The 21,194-nt window shown below is 36.6% G+C and overlaps 1 protein-coding gene across 1 annotated transcript; it reads left to right on the top strand.

The window, feature by feature from the left end:
- The first annotated feature begins 3,957 nt into the window (after nucleotides 1-3,957).
- On the top strand, nucleotides 3,958-6,593 carry LOC137837001 (receptor-like protein kinase FERONIA). Its single transcript, XM_068645813.2, has one exon. It carries the CDS (start codon nucleotides 4,045-4,047, stop codon nucleotides 6,484-6,486), a length of 2,442 nt encoding a protein of 813 aa, XP_068501914.1. The 5' UTR covers nucleotides 3,958-4,044; the 3' UTR covers nucleotides 6,487-6,593.
- Nucleotides 6,594-21,194: the final 14,601 nt, after the last annotated feature.

Genomic DNA, 21,194 nt, shown 5'->3' with positions numbered 1-21,194 from the left:
CAGGCAAGGCGCAGTGGTTTCCACTTTGCATATGAAGTTGAAACTGCCCTCGCCCGAAGGCAAAGTAATAACCATGAGGGTGGATCCAAAGGTAGCTTGCAAATGTTACAAGAATAGTTTGAGGAGCAGAAAAGGTACGCACACGATTAGAACTCGCTTAGGGAGACCAGATGTAGACATGGAGCATCCCCACTTTGAGGAAAGACGTCCCGAGCCCCCAGGAGAAGAGTTAGAGGAAAAGATCAAGGAGATTATTTCAAAGAACATGAATGCATTCGCATAGTCGTCCGCTGACGTGCCTGGCATTGACCTAGACTTCTTATGTCATCATCTTACAATGGACGAGAACGTAAAGCCTATTGTACAAAGATGAAGAAAATTCAATGAAGAAAAGAGCTTGGATATAAAGGATGAGACTCAAAAGCTCCTTACAGCTGGTCATGTTGCAGGAAATTCAATATCTCAAATGGCTAGCAAATGTTGTGATGGTGAAAAAACCAAACAAAAAGTGGAGGATGTGCGTAGATTTATCGATCTCAACAATGTTTGTCTCAAGGATTCTTGTCCCCTACCTAACATAGAATCCTTGGTGAACAACGCATCCTATTGTAGTTTGCTCAGCTTCATGGATGTTTTTTCAGGGTATAATCAAATTCGAATGCAACCGAGGGATGAAGAAAAAACAGTGTCCATGGCCAAAGTAGCCAACTATTGTTACGCAGGGGCGACCTAGTAAAGACTTATGGATTGGATTTTACAACCCATGTTGGGACATAATGTTCAAGCATATGTCGATGACATGGCGGTAAAGTCGGAAAGTCAGAGGTTCACACAATAGATGATGAAGTCCTGAGAGATAGAGCATCCAATGAGCTAGCTCAACCTTTCAGAAGGATGACTAGGATCATGATACAGGACCCAGGACTAGCTCAAGATCATTCTACAACCAGTGCCTCAGAACCTATCATTCCTCAAATTAGGGTGAACATAGCGTAAAGTGGGCTTTTTCCAAGCCCAACTTTCATGACATGTGCACCTAAGTTAGGGTTTTGTTGACCTACCCTTTAGAAGGAAGCCTAAAAGGGGTGGCATTGACCTAGAGTCAACCCTAACCGCCCCTCGCCTCTCCCCTTTCCTTTCTCCTCTTACTCTTGCCCATCAAGGCACCCCTCCTATAAATAGGGTGTCTTGCCTCATATATTTCACATTGAATTTTGAAGTAAAGAAACCCTGTTTGAGTGTTTAGTGAGTATTTTCTCCTAAAGTTTTGGGCCTTATCTTATGAGAGCATGCTCTAAGTGGTGACTCTCCACCACTCATCTTGGAATTCCCCATCCTCCCATCTAGATATCAAGATAAGTAGAGAAATCACCAATGAACTCCCCCATACTCCCACGAAAAATACTACCACAAGCAGCAAGTGACCAAGAGAATCCCTAACAACACCAACAATATTAATTTTAACCAAACTAGAGGAAACAAATATCTTTATTTTATTTTAATTCAATATATATTATGTTATTTCTTTTTATGTTATTAATTATTTTTATTCCCATTATTTTGTTTATTTTTGTTTTTATTTTTTTATTCTTAATTTCTATTTTTTTCAATTTTTATATATTTTTTCCTGATTATTTTAACAATTTTATTCTTATTTTTGTTCTCAACTTAAACTTAAGTTTTTTCCCCTTTTAATTTCTAAGTCTCAACAAAAACTTTTAAGGAAATTTGTTCAAGTGATCTAAGAAGAACTCTGGCAGGAAAGGCTTGGTACTTAAGAGTGTCCAATTGTGATCCACATCTCTTACATGGGAGTTTACTTGGTAAACTTTCAATATTTTTCTTAAAAACAAATATTTTTTTAAAAATATTTTTTATGTATCTGCATAATTCATGTTTTTATTTGTGCTGCATATATACCTTTTTTTTCATTCTTATAGTTTTCCATTTCCACTGTGATCATATTATAAAAAAAGAAACATATTTTCAAAATAAACGGTCTACTAATAGAATGTCTAATCATTTTTTATTACATATCTGTCCAGTTTTTAATTCTAAAATTGAAAGAAAATTAACTGAACAAATTTACAATTTTGAGACGCATGTGCCTCATATTTGAAGCAACATTCACATTCACAGTTTTATGAGTAGCTTTTGCAACAATGTGAATCCTACTTTCAACAGCACCAACATTATAATTTATTTTGTCAACAATATGATATGTGAGCCTTACTTTTAACAATTATAAATAGTTTAACAATTAAATCATTTTAATTACATATACTTGTCATCAACAAAAAATTAAATGATATTATCTAAAAGAAATAAAAGTTAACACCTAATGTCCTAATCAACATAGTTATAAAATGTTCTCGAACGGGTTTGGGACCTGGAGAATGATTGCTCCTTCTTCCACCTTCGGTCGGTCTACAATGCTCTAAGCTCTTTGTTACACCTTCCTCCTCTCGGTCGTCTGGCTTCACAGGCGGGGATGGTACCTGCAGAAGACACTCCAACGCTCAAGTCAGTCAGGGTGTCAGCACTCAGGTGTCAGAGTACGGTAGATAATAACGTACCTTTCTTCTTGAAATGTGTGTTATTTATATTACCTTAATGAGCCTTCATTGGTGGGTTTGATTTAGGGTTGCGCTAAACAACCCTTAACCACGGGTTAATCCTGCTAACTTGGTCAATCATTGAATCAGTGTCAAGGATCGATCGGCCATATGCCGTCACATAACCCTCCTACGATGGCCTAGGTAGCGATTCGATCCGAGTTTTGGCCAACTCACTTAGTCGTCCAGTCGCACTAGTACATAAAATAAATTTTAACAAAATTGTAAAAAGAGAATAATAAATATGTATTGGTCCAACCCATAGTTAAAGAATTAATGTTATCAACATCAACATCGACTTGACTTATGCAATGCATTTTTATTTTAATTATTTTATTTTATTTTCAAGTAAGTCCTTTCATTATAATGGTTTAACCTACACTACTTATTTTACATCATCTAACATCTGTTGGTCCACTCTATTTATGTCCTATGCTTAATCAACACTTAAGTTTAACATCTAAATTTCGTTTTTCTTGTAGTAATAGTAAATATATTTTTGTATTAAATATAAATATATTAGAAGTATAGTATTTTAATATCTAGGAAGAGATTATCAAAACTACTTGATTAAATTAAGATTTGAGACACAATATTTTTATAGCATGGGACCGTATCTTTAAACTAGTATTATATCAATTTTCAAAATATAGGTAAATGAAGATAAAATTAAATTTAAAGACAGTATTTTTATAACATAGGGTGTTAAAATTCAAAAATTTAAATTACGATTAATTATTATCTAGAAGCTTGATTATCTAAAAGAGAGTATCTTTAATTTAATATTATATCAATATTCAAAATATAATGTTAAATGAAGATACAAATTAAATTTAACTAAATATTTGATATACAAAAAGCACCTGACTTGAAAAAAATAAAAAAAAAAATAACTAAAACGTTGAAGAAAATAACAATTATTTATTCACACTAATTTAAATTCAATGGAGGATAATATTTAGGTTAAAAAAAAGTCATGTGTGTGAAGTATAACTAGCCCAAATTCAAATGAGAATAATGTTATAAATTTACCATCTTACAATTTATATCACTCATTTTATCGGTAATCAAAATTTTAATTTTAAAAAAGTGATAAAATGTAATTAAATTTAATAAAAATTAAAATTTATAAAATTAATGGTTATCTGTATATTTTACCCTCTCAATTTTCTTTAATTTTTTTTTTTTTAACTTTTCAATAAAACATTAACATGTTTTTTTTGGTTTTTGCTTTTGGACTTTCGGTTTTGATTTATACTGAAGAAGAAGAAACCTTCAACTGAATAGACAGGCAGTGGTCCGTCGCTAACAAACAACGCTGCATGTTCTTTTCTCCCTGCCTTCCATGCAATTCTTACTTGGAAAATGATACATTGAAAGTTATGATAAGTCTTCGCGACTTCAATCACTTCTGTTCCCTCCATAAATCATGGCTATCACCTTCATCACCTCCTTAACACTCTTCTTCCTCCTTCTACACTTCTCCGTACATCTCCAGGCCTACACCCCGGAGGATATTTTCACCATCAGTTGCGGCACCACTGGGAATTCCTCCGATGGTCAAAGAAGGTGGACCGGCGACGAAGAGTACTTATCTTCTCAAGACGGCACCGTTTCAGAGAAGGCAACAACACAGTCTTTTTCCATCAATGAAATCCCCTACTCCACTGCACGATTGTCCCGTTCCCAATTCAACTACTCCTTCCCCGTCTCCCCAGGCCCCAAATTCCTTCGCCTCTTCTTCTACCCTTCCGACTACCCTTCCTTTCCCCGCAACCAAGCTTCTTTCACCCTTCAATCCAACCAATTCACTCTCCTCAACGCTTTCAACGCCTCTCTTCACGCTGACGATCAAGCCACCACTACTATCTTCAGAGAATACGTGGTCAACGTCAACGACGGTGAGAGGCTTATCCTCACCTTCACTCCCTCCCATCCAAACTCCTACGCTTTCATCAATGGAATCGAGGTTCTTTCCATGCCAGCCGATTTATATTACACCCAACAAAATGAGATAGGCTTCACGCAAGTCGGAACCAGCACGCTCTACAGCGTTGGAACCAGCTATGCGCTCCAGACTGAGTATAGAATCAACTCTGGAGGCCAAGAAATCCCGCCACAAAACGACACCGGTTTGTTCAGGGAATGGACTGACGAACATCCTTATTTTATTAAAGAAAATCCAAAGAATGATGATCTACCAGGTGACTGGAGTGGTAAGATGATAACCGTGAATCCTGATTACGTGGCACCAAAGGAACTGTTCAGAACAGCGCGTAGCCAGGGCACAAACAATACTCTGAACAAAATAACCAACCTCACTTGGATGTTCCCCGTTGATTGTGGCTTCACTTACGTTCTCAGGCTCCACTTTTGCGAGATTGATCCTCATATTAATGACATCAGTGACAGGAGATTCTTCATTTACATAAATAGCCAGTGCGCTGAAGATCGTGCTGATGTAATGAAATGGAGTCAGAAACAAAAAGGTCTAGCTGTGCACAGAGACTACGCCGTTTTGATTCCAAAGAATGATTGTCAGAAAAAGTTTAATTTCTCGCTTCAAATGCACCCTGACGAAAATAGTGCGTATACGAGATACAACAGTGCCTTCCTGAACGGTCTCGAGATCTTCAAAATCAGCGAAGCCGGCTCAAACAACCTCGCCGGGCCCAACCCGGACCCGGTTCAAACTCCACTCAACAGCATTCCCGGCCAAAACGGGAAGACCCGCAGCAGAAGTGGTTCCATGATAATTGACATCCCGTGGTTGGTATGTGCCGTCCCGTGGATGATATCCGCCGTCGTTCTGATTTCTCTTGCCGTTTTCTTTGTAGCATTATTACAATATGAGAATATCACTTATACTAAGAACCAGAATAACGAATCCAAGTCAAAAATGCAACAGAATTCCTCCGCGTCGACAGAACTCTGCCGCCGCTTCTCCCTCGACGAGATGAGAACGGCCACCCTAAACTTCGACGAAGTCTTTATCATCGGCACCGGGGGATTCGGCCACGTGTACAAGGGCTACATTGACGGCGGTTCCACCCCGGTCGCCATCAAGCGCCTTAAACCGGATTCGCAGCAGGGGGGTCGCGAGTTCCTAAACGAAATCAAGATGCTCTCGCAACTACGCCACCGCAATATCGTGTCCCTCATCGGCTACTGCAACGATAATAGGGAAATGATCTTGGTCTACGATTTCATGACACGTGGCAACCTCCGTGACCATCTGTACAACACGGACAACCCCGCTATCTCGTGGAAGCAGCGGCTGCAGATATGCATCGAGGCGGCGCGTGGACTGCACTATCTCCACACAGGCGCGAAGCACATGATTATCCACCGGGATGTGAAGAGCACGAACATCTTGTTGGATGATAAGTGGGAGGCCAAGGTTTCGGACTTCGGGCTTTCAAGGCTTGGGCCAATTGGAACTTCGAAGGCGCACGTCAGCACCGATGTGAGAGGCAGCTTCGGATATTTGGATCCGGAGTATTATAAACGGTACCGTTTGACGGAGAAGTCTGACGTGTACTCTTTGGGGGTTGTGTTGTTTGAGATACTGTGTGGTCGTCCACCTTTGATTCACACTGCGGAGACGAAACAGGTGTCGCTTGCTAATTGGGTGAGACATTGTTACGAAAGTGGGAGCATAGCAGAGATTGTGGAGCCCACGTTGAAGAAGAAGATTGCAGAAGAGTGTTTGAAGAAGTTTTGTGAGATTGGGATGAGTTGTTTGTCGGAAGATGGATCGCTGAGGCCGTCCATGAAGGATGTGGCTGGGATGCTGGAGTTTACGCTGCAGCTACAAGAAAGTGCAGAGCAACGTGAAAATGTTGCTATTCTCAATGGAGAAGTAGTGTGACCAGTGTCAACAAGCAAAGAAAGAGTAAAAACTGTCACAAGGAAACAATTCTACGGGAATAAATAGAATGGGATCAAGATAATTTCTTTATATTACTGTAGAATTTTTTAAATTGAAAAAACTAATTATATTTTTTAAAGGATTAACTTTTATAATTCTCTCTAAAACTAGATAAAAAAATTATGTACAAATTAGATTGTGGATCCCATATTAAAGGGGAAGATCTCTCCCCAGTGTTTGGCCTTGTTTTGCCAGATTGGAGTGAGTTGTTTGTCACAAAAGGGATGCAGAGGCCATCCATGAACGATGTCGTTTTGATGATGGAGTCCGCATTAAAACTGCAAGAGAGTCGACGAGAGCGAAGAGAAAGTGTAAAACAACTAATGGAAAGGACAAATCAACAGAAATACACACGAAGCACATTATAAATATGCAAGACTCAAAGCATTAAAGATTATTCCAACAAGTTATGATTTTTATTATACTTCTTATTACTAATATAATTTATATTTATTATTAATAATAATAATTATATTAATAATAATATAAATTATATTAATAATAATAATAATAATAATAATATAAATTATATTAATAATAATAATATTAATTATAATAATAATAATAATAATAATATAAATTATATTAATAATAATAATTATTATAAAAATTATATATTATTAATATTATATTCATATTATTAATACTATATTCATGTTATTAATATTATATTCATATTATTATTAATAATAAATATAATAAAAATCATAATAATACAAAAGAATTTGTCCGGTGTAGTGGTTAAAGTTTCTTTGTCATTGAAGGAACTTGGTTTCGAGTCTCATTCACTTCATCCAGAAGCTTATTAAAAGAACAAGATAAAAGCTTTAGTCATCAACTGAGAGTGAAGAAGCAAACATGTGCTTCATGGTGAATAATGAATATTCAAGCTCTTATTCGAAAAACAATAGAAAACCAAACCAGTGATATTTGGACGGTGGCTACTCAAAACACCTGATCGGTGATATTACTCAAATGTTGGAACCAAAGGATCAACATTAATAGAGAATGTGTTATATGTGGAAGGATTAGCCTTCTAAGCATCAACCAATTATGTGAGAAGGGATACAAAGTTAACTTTGAATCCAACAAGTGCATAATTTCAAATTAAACTTCTGGTAAGGTGTTGTTCATAGGTAAAAGGGTAAATAATATCTATCTCCTAGATATCATACATAATTGCTCTGTAAATGAATGTCTTTTTATCAAAGGATGATGAGTCATGGCTATGGCAAAGGAGGTTAGCCCACATCCTTCCAAATCATTTAAACAAATTGAAATCTAAGGAGCTTGTTTTTGGCTTACGAAATATAAAACTCCAAAATAACAGATTGTGTGATGCATATGTGAAGGGTAAACAAACAAGAGTCTCCTTTAAAATAAAGGATATAATTTCTTCAAATAAACCTTTGGATGTTTTACATATGGATCTGTGTGGGCCTTCCAGAAATGCTAGCTTAGTTGGAAACTATTATGCTTTTGTGATTATGGATGATTTCTCAAGATATACTTGGACTCTCTTTCTTGTTTCTAAGAATGATGCTTTCAAGAAATTGGCTAAAATATTGCAAGATGAAAATGGTTGTAGCATAAAATCAATTCATAGTGATCATGGGAGAAATTTTCAAAATGCTAGATTTGATAGATTTTGTGAAAAACATGAGATCAAACATAGCTATTCAACCCCTAGGACTCCTCAACAAAACGATGTAGTAGAAAGGAAAAATAGATCACTTGAGGAGCTTGTTAGGACCATGTTAAATGAATCTAATCTTCTAAAATACTTATGGAAAGATGTTGTATACACTGCTTCATATGTGCTAAACAAAACCTTAATTAAGCCAATTCTTAAGAAAACTCCTTATGAACTCTATAAAGGTAGAAAGCCTAGCATAAGCCATCTTAGAGTTTTGTAGGTGCAAATGTTTTATTCTGAATAATGGGAAATATAATCTGGGTAAATTTGATCGTAAATCTAATGAGGGGATACATATTGGCTACGCTATTAATGGGCATGCTTACAGGGTGTAGAACAAAAGATTGCTTACAATGGAAGAATCTATACATGTGGTGTTTGATGAATCTGATAATTATTTGCCTAAACCTATTGTTGATGAACTTTGAGAACTGTACTTCAATATAATCAATTAATTGATTTAAATACAACTGATTCATGTCCGGTCAAAGAACTTGTTGTTACTGCAGATTTGCCCAAAGAGTGGAAAACTCCTAGAGACTTAACCCTTGAGAATGTGACAACATTGAAAAAGGGGTCTCAACCAGGAAGTCTCTAAATAATTTATGGGAAACAATGGCATTTGTGTCACAAGTTGATGTGATTCCAATAACAAAGAAGAGAATGATTCTTGACATTCTTAGGAATCAACTTGAGCTGGACAATAGTTAGGCACTTTTTCTTAGAATTGGATCAATGTTCTAAGTCAAGAACTCACCAAAACTAGCACCAAATCCAAACTCATATGGAAGTTCCACATATTGTCAAATTGAACCACCAAAAAGAGATAAAAAGCAAAAGCACCGAATAGAATTGAATAAGAACAACTATGAACCGAACAAACTGAATTAAAAGGCAAGAAAACTGAAAAGGAGTGCTGGAAATTAAAAGGCACCGAACCAAACACAAAGAAGAAGAAGAACAGCTGCTGGAAAAAGCAAATAACTGAACCAAAACTCAAGAACACAAGCTTAAAACATGAATAACAAAAGAGAAAGAAGAAAGGAGAGGAGAAAGTTCATGAAGATGGATGTATGGTTGGATGATCACGCCACTAGAAGGATGGATGCTCCTAGATGAGTGTGCAAGCCGCCACTTGAGGTAACCATGGAACCATCAAGATAAGACTAGAGAAGAAGGATCAAAGCTCTCCAATGCTCTCTCAAAATTTGAGTATAGTTTCTCTAATTAAAATTCAAATCTGAATTTTACAAAGGGAGCACCTCTATTTATAGCCTAAGGTGTTGAAATGCAAGCTACACAAATTCAAAAATTCCCTCCTAAAAAAGTTCTAGAACCGGCGCCAATTACAAGGCATGAGGAAGGTGTGACCTCTTCCTTCACTTTGGCACCTCCTATTCTACTCCTACACCTATCTACTAACGTACCCCCCCCCCCTCCTAAAACTCCAAATTAAATCCTACAAGATGCTATAACAAAAGAGGTTTCTAATGTTTCCCTCTAAGCACCTTCAACCAAAGAAATTACAAAAAGAGAAAATAATTGTCCCCTAGCTCCTAAAGCTTTGAACATGCTTCTTGTAAGCCTTTGAGGTGGGCTTTGACCTCCATGGGCGTCCTCCATTTGTGCCTCTATCTCTTCTTGATCTTGTTGATTGGCCTCCATGTCCACTTGAGCTTGATCTCCATCATACTCCCCAAGTTGGAGAGAATTCGACCACGAATTCTAGAGACCTACAGAAAAAGGAGTTAGATCGCTGACATTAAAAGTATGACTACCTAAGAATGTATCGGGCATATCTAACTCATAAGCATTGTCATTAATCCTCTTGAGGATTTGGAAAGGTCCATCCCCTCGAGGCATTAGTTTGGACTTCCTTTGAGTAGGAAAGCGATCCTTCCTCAAGTGAAGCCAAACCCAATCGCCCTCATCAAACAACAATGTTTTTCTCCTTTTATTGGCAAGTTCAGCATACTTGCCAACCTTCTTCTCAATTCTCTTCTTGATGTCTTTATGCAAAGTTTTCACAAAAGAAGCCTTTTCATCCCCATCTTTGCACAAGACATCTCCAAGAAGGGGAATAGGAAGAAGATCAAGAGGTGTTAGGGGGTTAAACCCATAGACCACCTCAAAAGGAGAATGTGAGGTGGTAGAATTTACTACACGATTATATGCAAACTCAACATGGGGTAGTAAATTCTCCCACACTCTAGGATTCCCCGAAATAAAACATCTCAATAGTTGTCCCAAAGTTCTATTTACCACCTCGGTTTGACCATCAGTTTGTGGGTGGCAAGTGGTAGAAAATAAAAGCTTAGTCCCAAGCTTGCCCCACAAGGTCTTCCAAAAGTGACTCAAGAACTTGGGATCTCTATCGGACACTATAGATCTAGGAATCCCATGCAAGCGAACCACTTCTTGGAAGAAGAGGTTTGCAATGTGGCATGCATCATCCACTTTGTGGCAAGGAATAAAGTGAGCCATCTTTGAAAACGATCCACTACCACAAAAATTGAGTCCTTTCCCTTTGATGTCTTGGGTAAGCCTAAGATGAAATCCATAGATATATCTACCCAAGGCATTGAAGGGATAGGAAGAGGAGTATATAGACCATGGGGATGCATTTTAGACTTAGCTTTGCGGCAAGCTATGCATTTATCACACAAACTATGAACATGTTTATGCATATGAGGCCAAAAGAAATGTTCATGCAACACATCCAAAGTTTTAGCAACCCCAAAATGTCCCATTAAACCCCCCTCATGAGCTTCTCTAACAAGAGATAATCTAATAGAGCAATGAGGAACACAAAGACGTTTTCCTTTAAAAAGAAAGCCATCTTGTATAAAAAAAGTCTTTGTGTCCTCCTTTAAGACACTCTTGATAGATGAGGGAAAAATCAAGGTCATCATGATAAAGTTCCTTAATGTGATCAAAACCAAGATATTGAGAGCTTAAAAGATTTAGCAAAGTGTATCTTCTAGAAAGAGCATCCGCCACAATATTTACTTTGCCTTGCTTGTGTTTGATCACATAAGGAAATTGCTCAATGAATTCCACCCACTTAGCATGCCTCTTGTTAAGTTTGTTTTGGCTTTTCAAATATTTAAGAGATTCATGATCACTGTGTATCACAAACTCTTTGGGAAAAAGATAGTGTTGCCATGTAAATAAAGCCCTAACAAGTGCATATAATTCCTTATCATAGGTGGAATAATTGAGATGACTTCCCTTCAATTTCTCACTAAAATAGGCTATGGGGTGGCCCTCTTGAAGGAGAACAGCCCCAATACCTATGCTTGAAGCATCACACTCAATCTCAAATGTCTTAGTGAAATTAGGAAGGGCCAAGATGGGAGCATTAGTCAATTTTTCTTTCAAAGTGTCAAAAGCATTTTGTTGTGCTTCTCCCCATTGAAAGACCACATCCTTTTTCACTATGTCATTGAGTGGTGCGGCAATGGTACCAAAGTTTGGGACAAATCTTCTATAAAAAGAAGCAAGTCCATGAAAACTTCGGACCTCATTCAAAGATTTCGGTGTAGGCCAATTTTGAATGGCCATCACCTTTGTTTTGTCCACATGGATCTCTTTGCAACTCACAACAAACCCTAGGAATTCTATATGATCAAGAGCAAACATACATTTAGCAAGATTAGCATACAAATGTTCCTTCCTAAGGGTTTCTAAAACTTGCCTAACATGCAACCTATGGTCATTCAAAGATAAGCTATAAATGAGAATGTCATCAAAGTAAACAACAACAAACTTACCAATGAATGGTCTAAGAACATGATGCATGAGGCGCATGAAAGTACTTGGTGCATTAGTTAGACCAAAAGGCATAACTAACCACTCATATAAACCAAAGTTGGTCTTAAAATCCGTCTTCCATTCATCACCCAGTTTAATACGGATTTGATTGTAGCCGCTTTTAAGATCAATCTTTGAAAAGATTTTTGCACCATGTAATTCATCCAACAAATCATCTAGTCTAGGTATGGGATGCCTATACTTAATTGTTATGTTATTGATGGCCCTACAATCCGAACACATTCGCCATGTGCCATCCTTTTTTGGCACTAAGATGATAGGCATAGCACAAGGACTCATGCTATCTTGCACCCACCCTTTCTCAATCAAAGCCTCAACTTGTTGGCGAATTTCCTTGGTTTCACTTGGATTGGTCCTATATGTTGGACGGTTTGGTAAAGAAGAGCCCGATATCAAATCAATTTGGTGCTCAATCCCTCTCAAAGGTGGAAGTCCATTGGGAGGATCTTGAAACACATCTTGGAACTCTTCTACCAAATTTTCCAAGCAATGAGGACTATCAACAAGTGATTCTACTCTAAGAGTTCTAGGGATGGCTAAGAAAAGAGGATGATGAGCCACTATTTCCCTTTCAATTTCACGCCTAGACACAAGGAGTGTAGGCTTAGAACTCTTATCTTTTTTATCTTTTTCACTCTCCCTCTTTTTCTTCATGATAACTTGGTCATCATGGACTTCTCTTAGAGAGAGAGATTTTAAAGTAACCTTGTGACCATGGAATTCAAAAGATAGTTTGTTGGTAAAGCCATCATGTAAAACTTTTCTATCAAATTGCCAAGGCCTTCCCAAAAGAACATGAGTGGCTTCCATGGGCACAACATCACATAATACCTCATCTTTGTATTTTCCAATGGAGAAATGGATGAGGACTTGTTTATTGACAACTATTTCTCCTCCCTCACTAAGCCATTGTAATTTGTAGGGCTTTGTATGAGAGATAGTAGGCAATCCAAGCTTATCTACTACTCTTGTACTAGCCACATTTGCACAACTACCCCCATCCACTATCAAAGAGCAAATGTTGTTTTGAATAAGACATCTTGTATGGAAAATGTTTTCCCTTTGACTTTCATCAAAAGGTTGTGAAACTTGTCCAAGAAGTCTTCTCACAACTAACAAATCCCCTTCAAGTGGACATTCGCTCTCTTCCTCACTAGATGCATGAGAATGCAATGAATGCTTAGGAGAATCCGAATCATGCTCACTAACTACAATGCCCTCATGCATGTACATACTTCGTTTAGAAGGACAATTTGCAGCTATATGACCATAACCCATACATTTAAAGCATTTAGTATTAGACGTTCTAGTGGGAGATTAAGGCCTAGAAGTAGATGGCTTAGTTTCCTTGGGTTTGAAAGAAGAATCTTTGGAAGGATGTTTAGAAAAAGAATTTTTGTTTCTCCAAGACTTGGAGTAGTATCCATCATTGGAAGCATTTTTGAAAGAGTTTTTCTTAGCAAGTTGGGCTTCCACCTTCATTGCAAGATGAACTAAAGAGCCCAATGATGAATACTCTTGTAACTCAACAATGTTTTGAATATCCTTCCTAAGACCACTCACAAACCTAGCAATCATAGCTTCCTCACTTTCTTCTAATTCAATTTTAAGCACAAGCGTCTCTAGCTCCTTATAATATTCATCCACATTTAGCGTGCCTTGTTGAAACCGTTGGAGTCTCAACATGAGGTCTTTCCTAAAATGTGGGGGCACAAACCTAGCGCGCATATGATCCTTTAAAGAGTTCCAAGAGTCCACGGGAGGACCCTTGTGATAGATAATGTCCTTTACAATTCCATGCCACCATTTCATGGCATAATCACTAAACTCTAGGGTGGCTAGCTTAAGCTTATGATCATCTTGGATCTCATGGATCTCAAATATTTGTTCACACTTAGCCTCCCAATCTAAATATACATTAGGATCACTAGAGCCATTAAAACAAGGAAGCTTGACCGAAGGAAGCCTAGACTTTGCATCTTGATAGAAGCCATTGTTGTCTTTCCCCTTGTTGATGATGTCTTTGTCCATGGACTTGGGGTGGAGTTCTCCTTCTCCTACGCTCATCTTCACGGCCAAAATCATTGGAAGAAGCTCTTGTTGAAGGTCTATGATGCTCATCATGGATTGAAGGAGATGGTCTAGCTTGTTGCACCTCCATCTTTTGCAATTTCTCCTCCAAGCGTCTAATGGTTCTTTGAGCTTCATGTAATTCACCAAGGATTGAAGCTTTGGAAGGAGAATTATTCTTGTATGATGCATCACTTGAAAATCCAGCCATTTGGAATTAAAAACAGCAAACACACAAAAACAGCAAACAAGTTAAGAAACAAAAAAAAATTAGCAAAAACAGTGAGTATGTCCAGCAAAATGTCGAAGTGAATTGAGGCAGAAAAAGAGGTCACTCTCAAAGAAATAATGTCCTTGCACCAATCTGATCTTGAGGTCTTGGAATCCTCAAATGAAAGATGTCAAAGCAAGCACACCAATCTCAAAGGCAACCACCACAAAACCAATGAAACAATAAAGACAAACAAGAAAAGGTATAAGCAAAGAAAGGTAATTGCAAAAGGAAAACTATATGTAAGACAAACTCAAAGAGTAAGGAATGAAAGACAATCAAGAAAATAAAGAACTCAATGAGAAAGTAGGCACACAAAAGAATACTTAAGGAAAAGCACTAGAGTAGATGAATAAAACAAAAAATTTAGCTACTGGAAAATATTTTTTTTTTATGCAAACTGTGCTTGATATTCACTGATTTAACTGGAATGATGTAGAGCGAACTGGATTATGAAATTTAAACCACAGAAACTTCAAGATGTTAACTCAATAATGGCACTGGAATCAATTAAAAACAGTAAGCCAATTAATTGAGATAAAGTTTTCAAAATTGCTGCCAGATTACCGTATTCTTTTCAGCAGAATTGTACACTTTTTTATTTTATTTATCATTTTTTGTGTACTTTGAATTTTTGAGTAATTCTTTTTTCTACTCTTTTCTAACACTTTGAATATCACAAATCCAGAATTTCAGAATTTTCCAGTGAGTAAATCAATTGTAATAAAGAAAAACAGTAAGCACTTTTTTTCAGAAACAGAGGAATCCTAATAGGAATGAAAAACAGAATTATGAACTAGCAAAGACATAATGGAAAATGATGTATAGGAACTTGTATAGGTCTAGAATACAAGTATGAACTCAATTCTAAAACAGAAAATGCACAAAGGATCAATATCAAATTCAGAAAATAATATGACACTAAAGCAAGAAACAACAAAAGCAATAAAAGTACTACTAGAAGTGATGACAAATATGGAAAAAACAAGACTAAGACAAAACTTGTATGGATTCAAAAAGGAAAATACTCAAACATATGATAGGCAAAAGAATTAAAACAGCAAGCAAACTCAAATAAGCCTAAAAACATAACCATAAATTGCAAGAAATTAAAAGAGCTCTTGAAATAAAGTGCTACACAACTCAACAATTAAACAAGAACACACCTAAACTCTTGATACCACATGATGTGATTCCAATAGCAAAGAAGAGAATGATTCTTGACATTCTTAGGAATCAACTTGAGTTGGACAATAGTTAGGCACTTTTTCTTAGAATTGGATCAATGTTCTAAGTCAAGAACTCACCAAAACTAGCACCAAATCCAAACTCATATGGAAGTTCCACATATTGTCAAATTGAACCACCAAAAAGAGATAAAAAGCAAAAGCACCGAATAGAATTGAATAAGAACAACTATGAACCGAACAAACTGAATTAAAAGGCAAGAAAACTGAAAAGGAGTGCTGGAAATTAAAAAGCACCGAACCAAACACAAAGAAGAAGAAGAAGAACAGCTGCTGGAAAAAGCAAATAACTGAACCAAAACTCAAGAACACAAGCCTAAAACATGAATAACAAAAGAGAAAGAAGAAAGGAGAGGAGAAAGCTCATGAAGATGGATGTATGGTTGGATGATCACGCCACTAGAAGGATGGATGCTCCTAGATGAGTGTGCAAGCCGCCACTTGAGGTAACCATGGAACCATCAAGATAAGACAAGAGAAGAAGGCTCAAAGCTCTCCAATGCTCTCTCAAAATTTGAGTATAGTTTCTCTAATTAAAATTCAAATCTGAATTTTACAAAGGGAGCACCTCTATTTATAGCCTAAGGTGCTGAAATGCAAGCTACATAAATTCAAAAATTCCCTCCTAAAAAAGTTCTAGAATCGGCGCCAATTACAAGGCATGAGGAAGGTGTGACCTCTTCCTTCACTTTGGCACCTCCTATTCTACTCCTACACCTATCTACTAACGTACCCCCCCTCCTAAAGCTCCTAATTAAATCCTACAAGATGCTATAACAAAAGAGGTTTCTAATGTTTCCCTCTAAGCACCTTCAACCAAAGAAATTACAAAAAGAGAAAATAATTGTCCCCTAGCTCCTAAAGCTTTGAACATGCTTCTTGTAAGCCTTTGAGGTGGGCTTTGACCTCCATGGGCGTCCTCCATTTGTGCCTCTACCTCTTCTTGATCTTTTTGATTGGCCTCCATGTCCACTTGAGCTTGATCTCCATCACAAGTGGAGCCCAAAATTATGAATGAAGCTCTACAAGACAGCAACTGGATCTTTGCTATGCAAGAATAGTTGAATCAGTTTACAAGAAATGAGGCATGGTCTCTAGTTTCAAGAACATCTGATATGAATATCATAGGTACTAAGTGGGTATACAGAAACAAGATGAATGAGCATTGGATAATCACAAGGAACAAAGAAAGGCTGGTGGCCAAAGGTTACATAACCAGGAAGAGGGAATCGATTATGATGAAACATATGCACCAGTGGCAAGACTTGAAGCTGTCAGACTTCTCCTAGCCTTCTTCTACATAAAAGGATTTAAACTATTTCAAATGGATGTCAAGAGTGCCTTCCTGAATGGTTACATAAATGAAGAGGTCTTTGTTTCACAACCCCCAAGTTTTGAGGATCACAAATTTCTTGATCGTGTATTCAAGCTCAAAAAGGCTCTATATGGACTTAAACAAGCTCCTAGACAATGGTATGAAAGATTTAGTGATTTCATACTGTCTCAGAGTTATAACCGTGGTACATCTGACAAGACATTGTTGATTAAGAAAAAGGATGAAGACATTATACTTGTGCAGGTATATATGGATGATATCATTTTCGATTCAACAAATGAAGGTATGTGAAGCATTTGTAGAGGTTATAAAGAGCGAATTTGAGATGTCTATGATGAGGGAGCTGAATTATTTCCGTAGTTTACAAGTCAAATAGCTAAAAGATGGGATCTTTATAAATCAAGCTAAATATTGCAAAGATTTGCTAAGAAAGTTTGAGATGGAACAGTGCAAGGCAATCAGCACACCCATTTCTACAAGTTGTCACCTTGATCAAGACCCTGCTGGAAAACCTGTTGATCAAACCAAATACTGAGGTTTAATCGGTTCTTTATTGTATCTAATAGCTAATAGACCTGATATCATGTTTGTTGTGTGTATATGTGCCATGTTCTAATCTGCTCCCAAGGAATCACAATTTTGTGCTGCTAAAAGGATTCTGAAATACTTACAAGGAACCAAAGAAGTTGGCTTATGGTATCCATGTAATGTATCCTTAAATTTAATTGCCTTATTCAGATTTTTCAAGTTGTAAAATAGATAGGAAAAGCACAAGTGGAACTTGTCATATGCTTGGGTTAAGCTAAATCTCTTGGCACTGCAAAAAAATGCGTGTGTTGCTCTTTCCACAGCAAAGGTAGAATACATTGCAATAGGAAGTTGTTGTTCTCAAACTTTATGGTTAAAACAACAACTAAGTGACTTGGTATTGTGTTAAGTAGAATACCTCTCTTATGTGATAACACTAGTGCCATTAACTTGACTAAAAAATCTGTTATGCATTATAGAACTAAGCATATTTAGATAAGACACTATTTTTTACGTGAACATATTGCTAATGGAAATTATGAAATTAACCTAATTGGAACTAAACTGCAACTAGTTTATCTTTTCACAAAATCTCTTGCTGAAGATAGGTTTAATTTTTTGCAAAACGAATTAGGCATAATAAGCATGAATTGTTCTCTGCAGTAAAATTATAACATATTAATCTATTTAACGTGTTGTTTTTTTGTTTCAGGATCACATGTATGACTAGGAAAGAAAAACAAATTCTTTTCTTTTGACCATTGACTAACATTAAGTTAAAGCAACACAAAAAATGACATCCTCATGACACAAAAGGAGGGGAGCCCGAGAGCAACCCAATAGTAACCATGGTATATTGAAAACTGGTTTGCTGGAGATATTGAAGCCATGACAACCTTCTTGCATGAAAGGAGCAGGAAGCAAATCAACGTTCCGAAGGTGTTAGAATTTTATTGGCTGAAAAGCGAAAATTTGGAAGAACCAAGAGTAGTGCTTAAACATCAAAGGCTGAAACATTTTTTGGAAATGACTGGAATATATATCTAGATTTGATAAAGGTTTTCTATACTAACCTTACTCTTGAAGGAAGAAATCTTGTCTCATATGTGAAGGGGGTCAAGCTGACCATTACAAATGAAGTTTGGAACAACATAGCTAGGATTAAATATTTTGGACTGGAGGTGAGCAGGAAACACAGCTGGGATTCAGGAATTCAACAAAATCCAGTTCTACAGAAGTTGTGTAAGCCATCTAGCTCAGCCTGTGAATCGGTTTCAAGCAGGTAATCTGAATTTAACCCCACGCATTTTGCCTATGTGATTGCATGGAAACTCACACCTCAAAGTAGTAACCATGTCGTCCTTCATGAAGAAGATTTAATTATACTTTATTGTATAATGAACATAATTAAAATTAATTGGGTCAGCATCATGGTAGAACATATACTAAAATCCAGAAGGCTCACAGATTATAAATTTTCATATGTTATTTTTGTCTCCAAATTAATTGATTGTTTTAAGGTTGACAACACTAATGAGAGAAATGAGACTATCAAGGCTATTAGTGAGATAAACAATGCAACTTTTACCAAGATGGATTTTCAAAAGGAGGAAAATGCATGGGTGTACAGAAGGAATGTTGCTTCAAGAATGGAACATGAAGCATCAAATCGAGGCTATGCAAATGAAGATGATGATGCTCCACATGCAGAAGATGAAGATGTGCCTTTCTCTTTCCTTGATCATTTCTTTAAATATGAAATCTGATAATCTGCAATAAAATGAATATGATGTTTTAAAAATTGAATTTGTTGTTTTAACTTTTGTTGGGTTAAATCATATACTGTTTTTCAAGATTCTGATAAGGTCTTTATCTTGTTTAAAATTAACTGTATCTGTAATTTTTTACTGAGTAATACAAGTGTTAAAATTCAAGTAAGCAATCTTGTTCAGGATCCTTACCTTTTTTAAATTGCTTTCAAATGGTTTTGAAAATTGTTTTCTAGAATTAAGGTCTACACTTGATGTCTTTGTTACTAATCATTTCAATTTGCGTGTGTTTAGAATTGTTAAGTTAGAAATTAAATTTGTTGTTTCTAAACCAATCTGTTGTATTTCTGAAACTACTACTTGGAATCAGAAAATAAATTTGTTTTTCTCTAAAACAATATGTTCTTTTCTGTCAGGATTTCTTAAAACAGTTTTCCCAATAAGTCCAATTCACCTCCCCCCCTCCGTTGAACTTAGACATTAATAAACCCAACAGTGGGGACAGACTTGTTCAGATAGAACTCACCCTCAGTTTCTTGGGTGTGGATTGCCCTTGGCTCCTCAATAGTTCTAGGGCCAGTAGGGTGGATGAAGGACTTCCCAGCTAGATTGCTTGGTCCCACAAATGGACCTCCTTCCATCCACTTCCTTTTCATCTCCTCATTCTATCTCCGGAGAGCAAGAATCTCTTTTTCACTCTTCCGTTGCATCTTCTCAATCCTTCTTTTTATCTCAGTCATCTCTCTCTACAGAGACATCAAGAGCGTCATCTACTCAGCATCAGACATCTTCTCGTTCACCATGCTTCTAATCGACACCTTTTACTTTCTTCTTCATTCTGGTTCTCTCGGCCCCACAATGAGCGTCAATTGTTCTCGAACAAGGTTAGAACCAAGAGAACGATTTGAACTACTCCTTCGGTCGGTCGGTCGGTCTGCACCTCACTCCCTTTTCTCGGCTGAACTCTCACACTCACTCTTCCACTCCTCATCCTAGCTAACTGTTGGCTCGGATGGTACCTGCAAAAGGTACTCTGATACTCAAGTTAGACTCCAGTATTTAGTACTTAGTATTTATGATTAGATGATTGTGTACCTTATCATTTGGGATCTATTCTAATTTATACAATTATTGTGGGTCCATGGTCATTAATGGGCCTAATAAAAGGAGATTAACAAGCGTTGGATTATTAATCAGCTCGTCGTTGGTCATGTTAGTCAGTTTGGATCGGATGCCAAGTCCTCGTGCGGACCGGTACAGAAATTAAAATACAAATTACATTTAACTAAAAAATATGAAAATATAAATAAAAAATGAAATCTTTGATATTAAAAAAGCACCTGACTTGAAAACAATAAAAAATAACAAAAAGCGTTCAAGGAAACGACAATTATTTATTCACACTAATTTAAATTCAATGGAGGAAAATATTTAGGTGAAAAAACAGTCATGTGTTATTTGAAGTATAAGTAGCCCAAATTCGAATGAGAATGATATAAATTTACCATCTTACAATTTATATCATTCATTTTATCGGTACTCGAAATTTTAATTTTATAAGAGTGGTAAAATGTAATTAAATTTAATGAAAAATTAAAATTTATAAATTTAGTGGTTATCTGTATATTTTACCCTCCTAGTTTTCTTTAACTTTTGTTTTAACTCTCCAATAAAACATTAGCAGGTTTTGTTCCTTTTTCTTTTGCACTTTCGTTTTTTTCTGTACTAAAGAAGAAACCGTGTTCGAGATTACACATTCACTAAATTAGAATATTACATTGAATTTTATATTATATAAGTGGTGGAAATTTCTTAATAAAGTGTCAAGTGAATAGACACGCAGTGGTCTTTCGCTAACAAACAACGTTCTCCTTACCTTCCATGCAATTCTAACCTA

This window comes from Phaseolus vulgaris, chromosome 4 (genome assembly GCF_051622355.1).
Source record: "Phaseolus vulgaris cultivar YP4 chromosome 4, ASM5162235v1, whole genome shotgun sequence".
Taxonomy (NCBI): Eukaryota; Viridiplantae; Streptophyta; class Magnoliopsida; order Fabales; family Fabaceae; genus Phaseolus; species Phaseolus vulgaris.
This window is presented reverse-complemented; position numbering and strand designations above follow the sequence as displayed.

Excerpts from the sequence above, each read along its gene's own strand:
- LOC137837001 (XM_068645813.2), top strand. The coding sequence starts at position 4,045 with ATGGCTATCACCTTCATCACCTCCTTAACACTCTTCTTCCTCCTTCTA.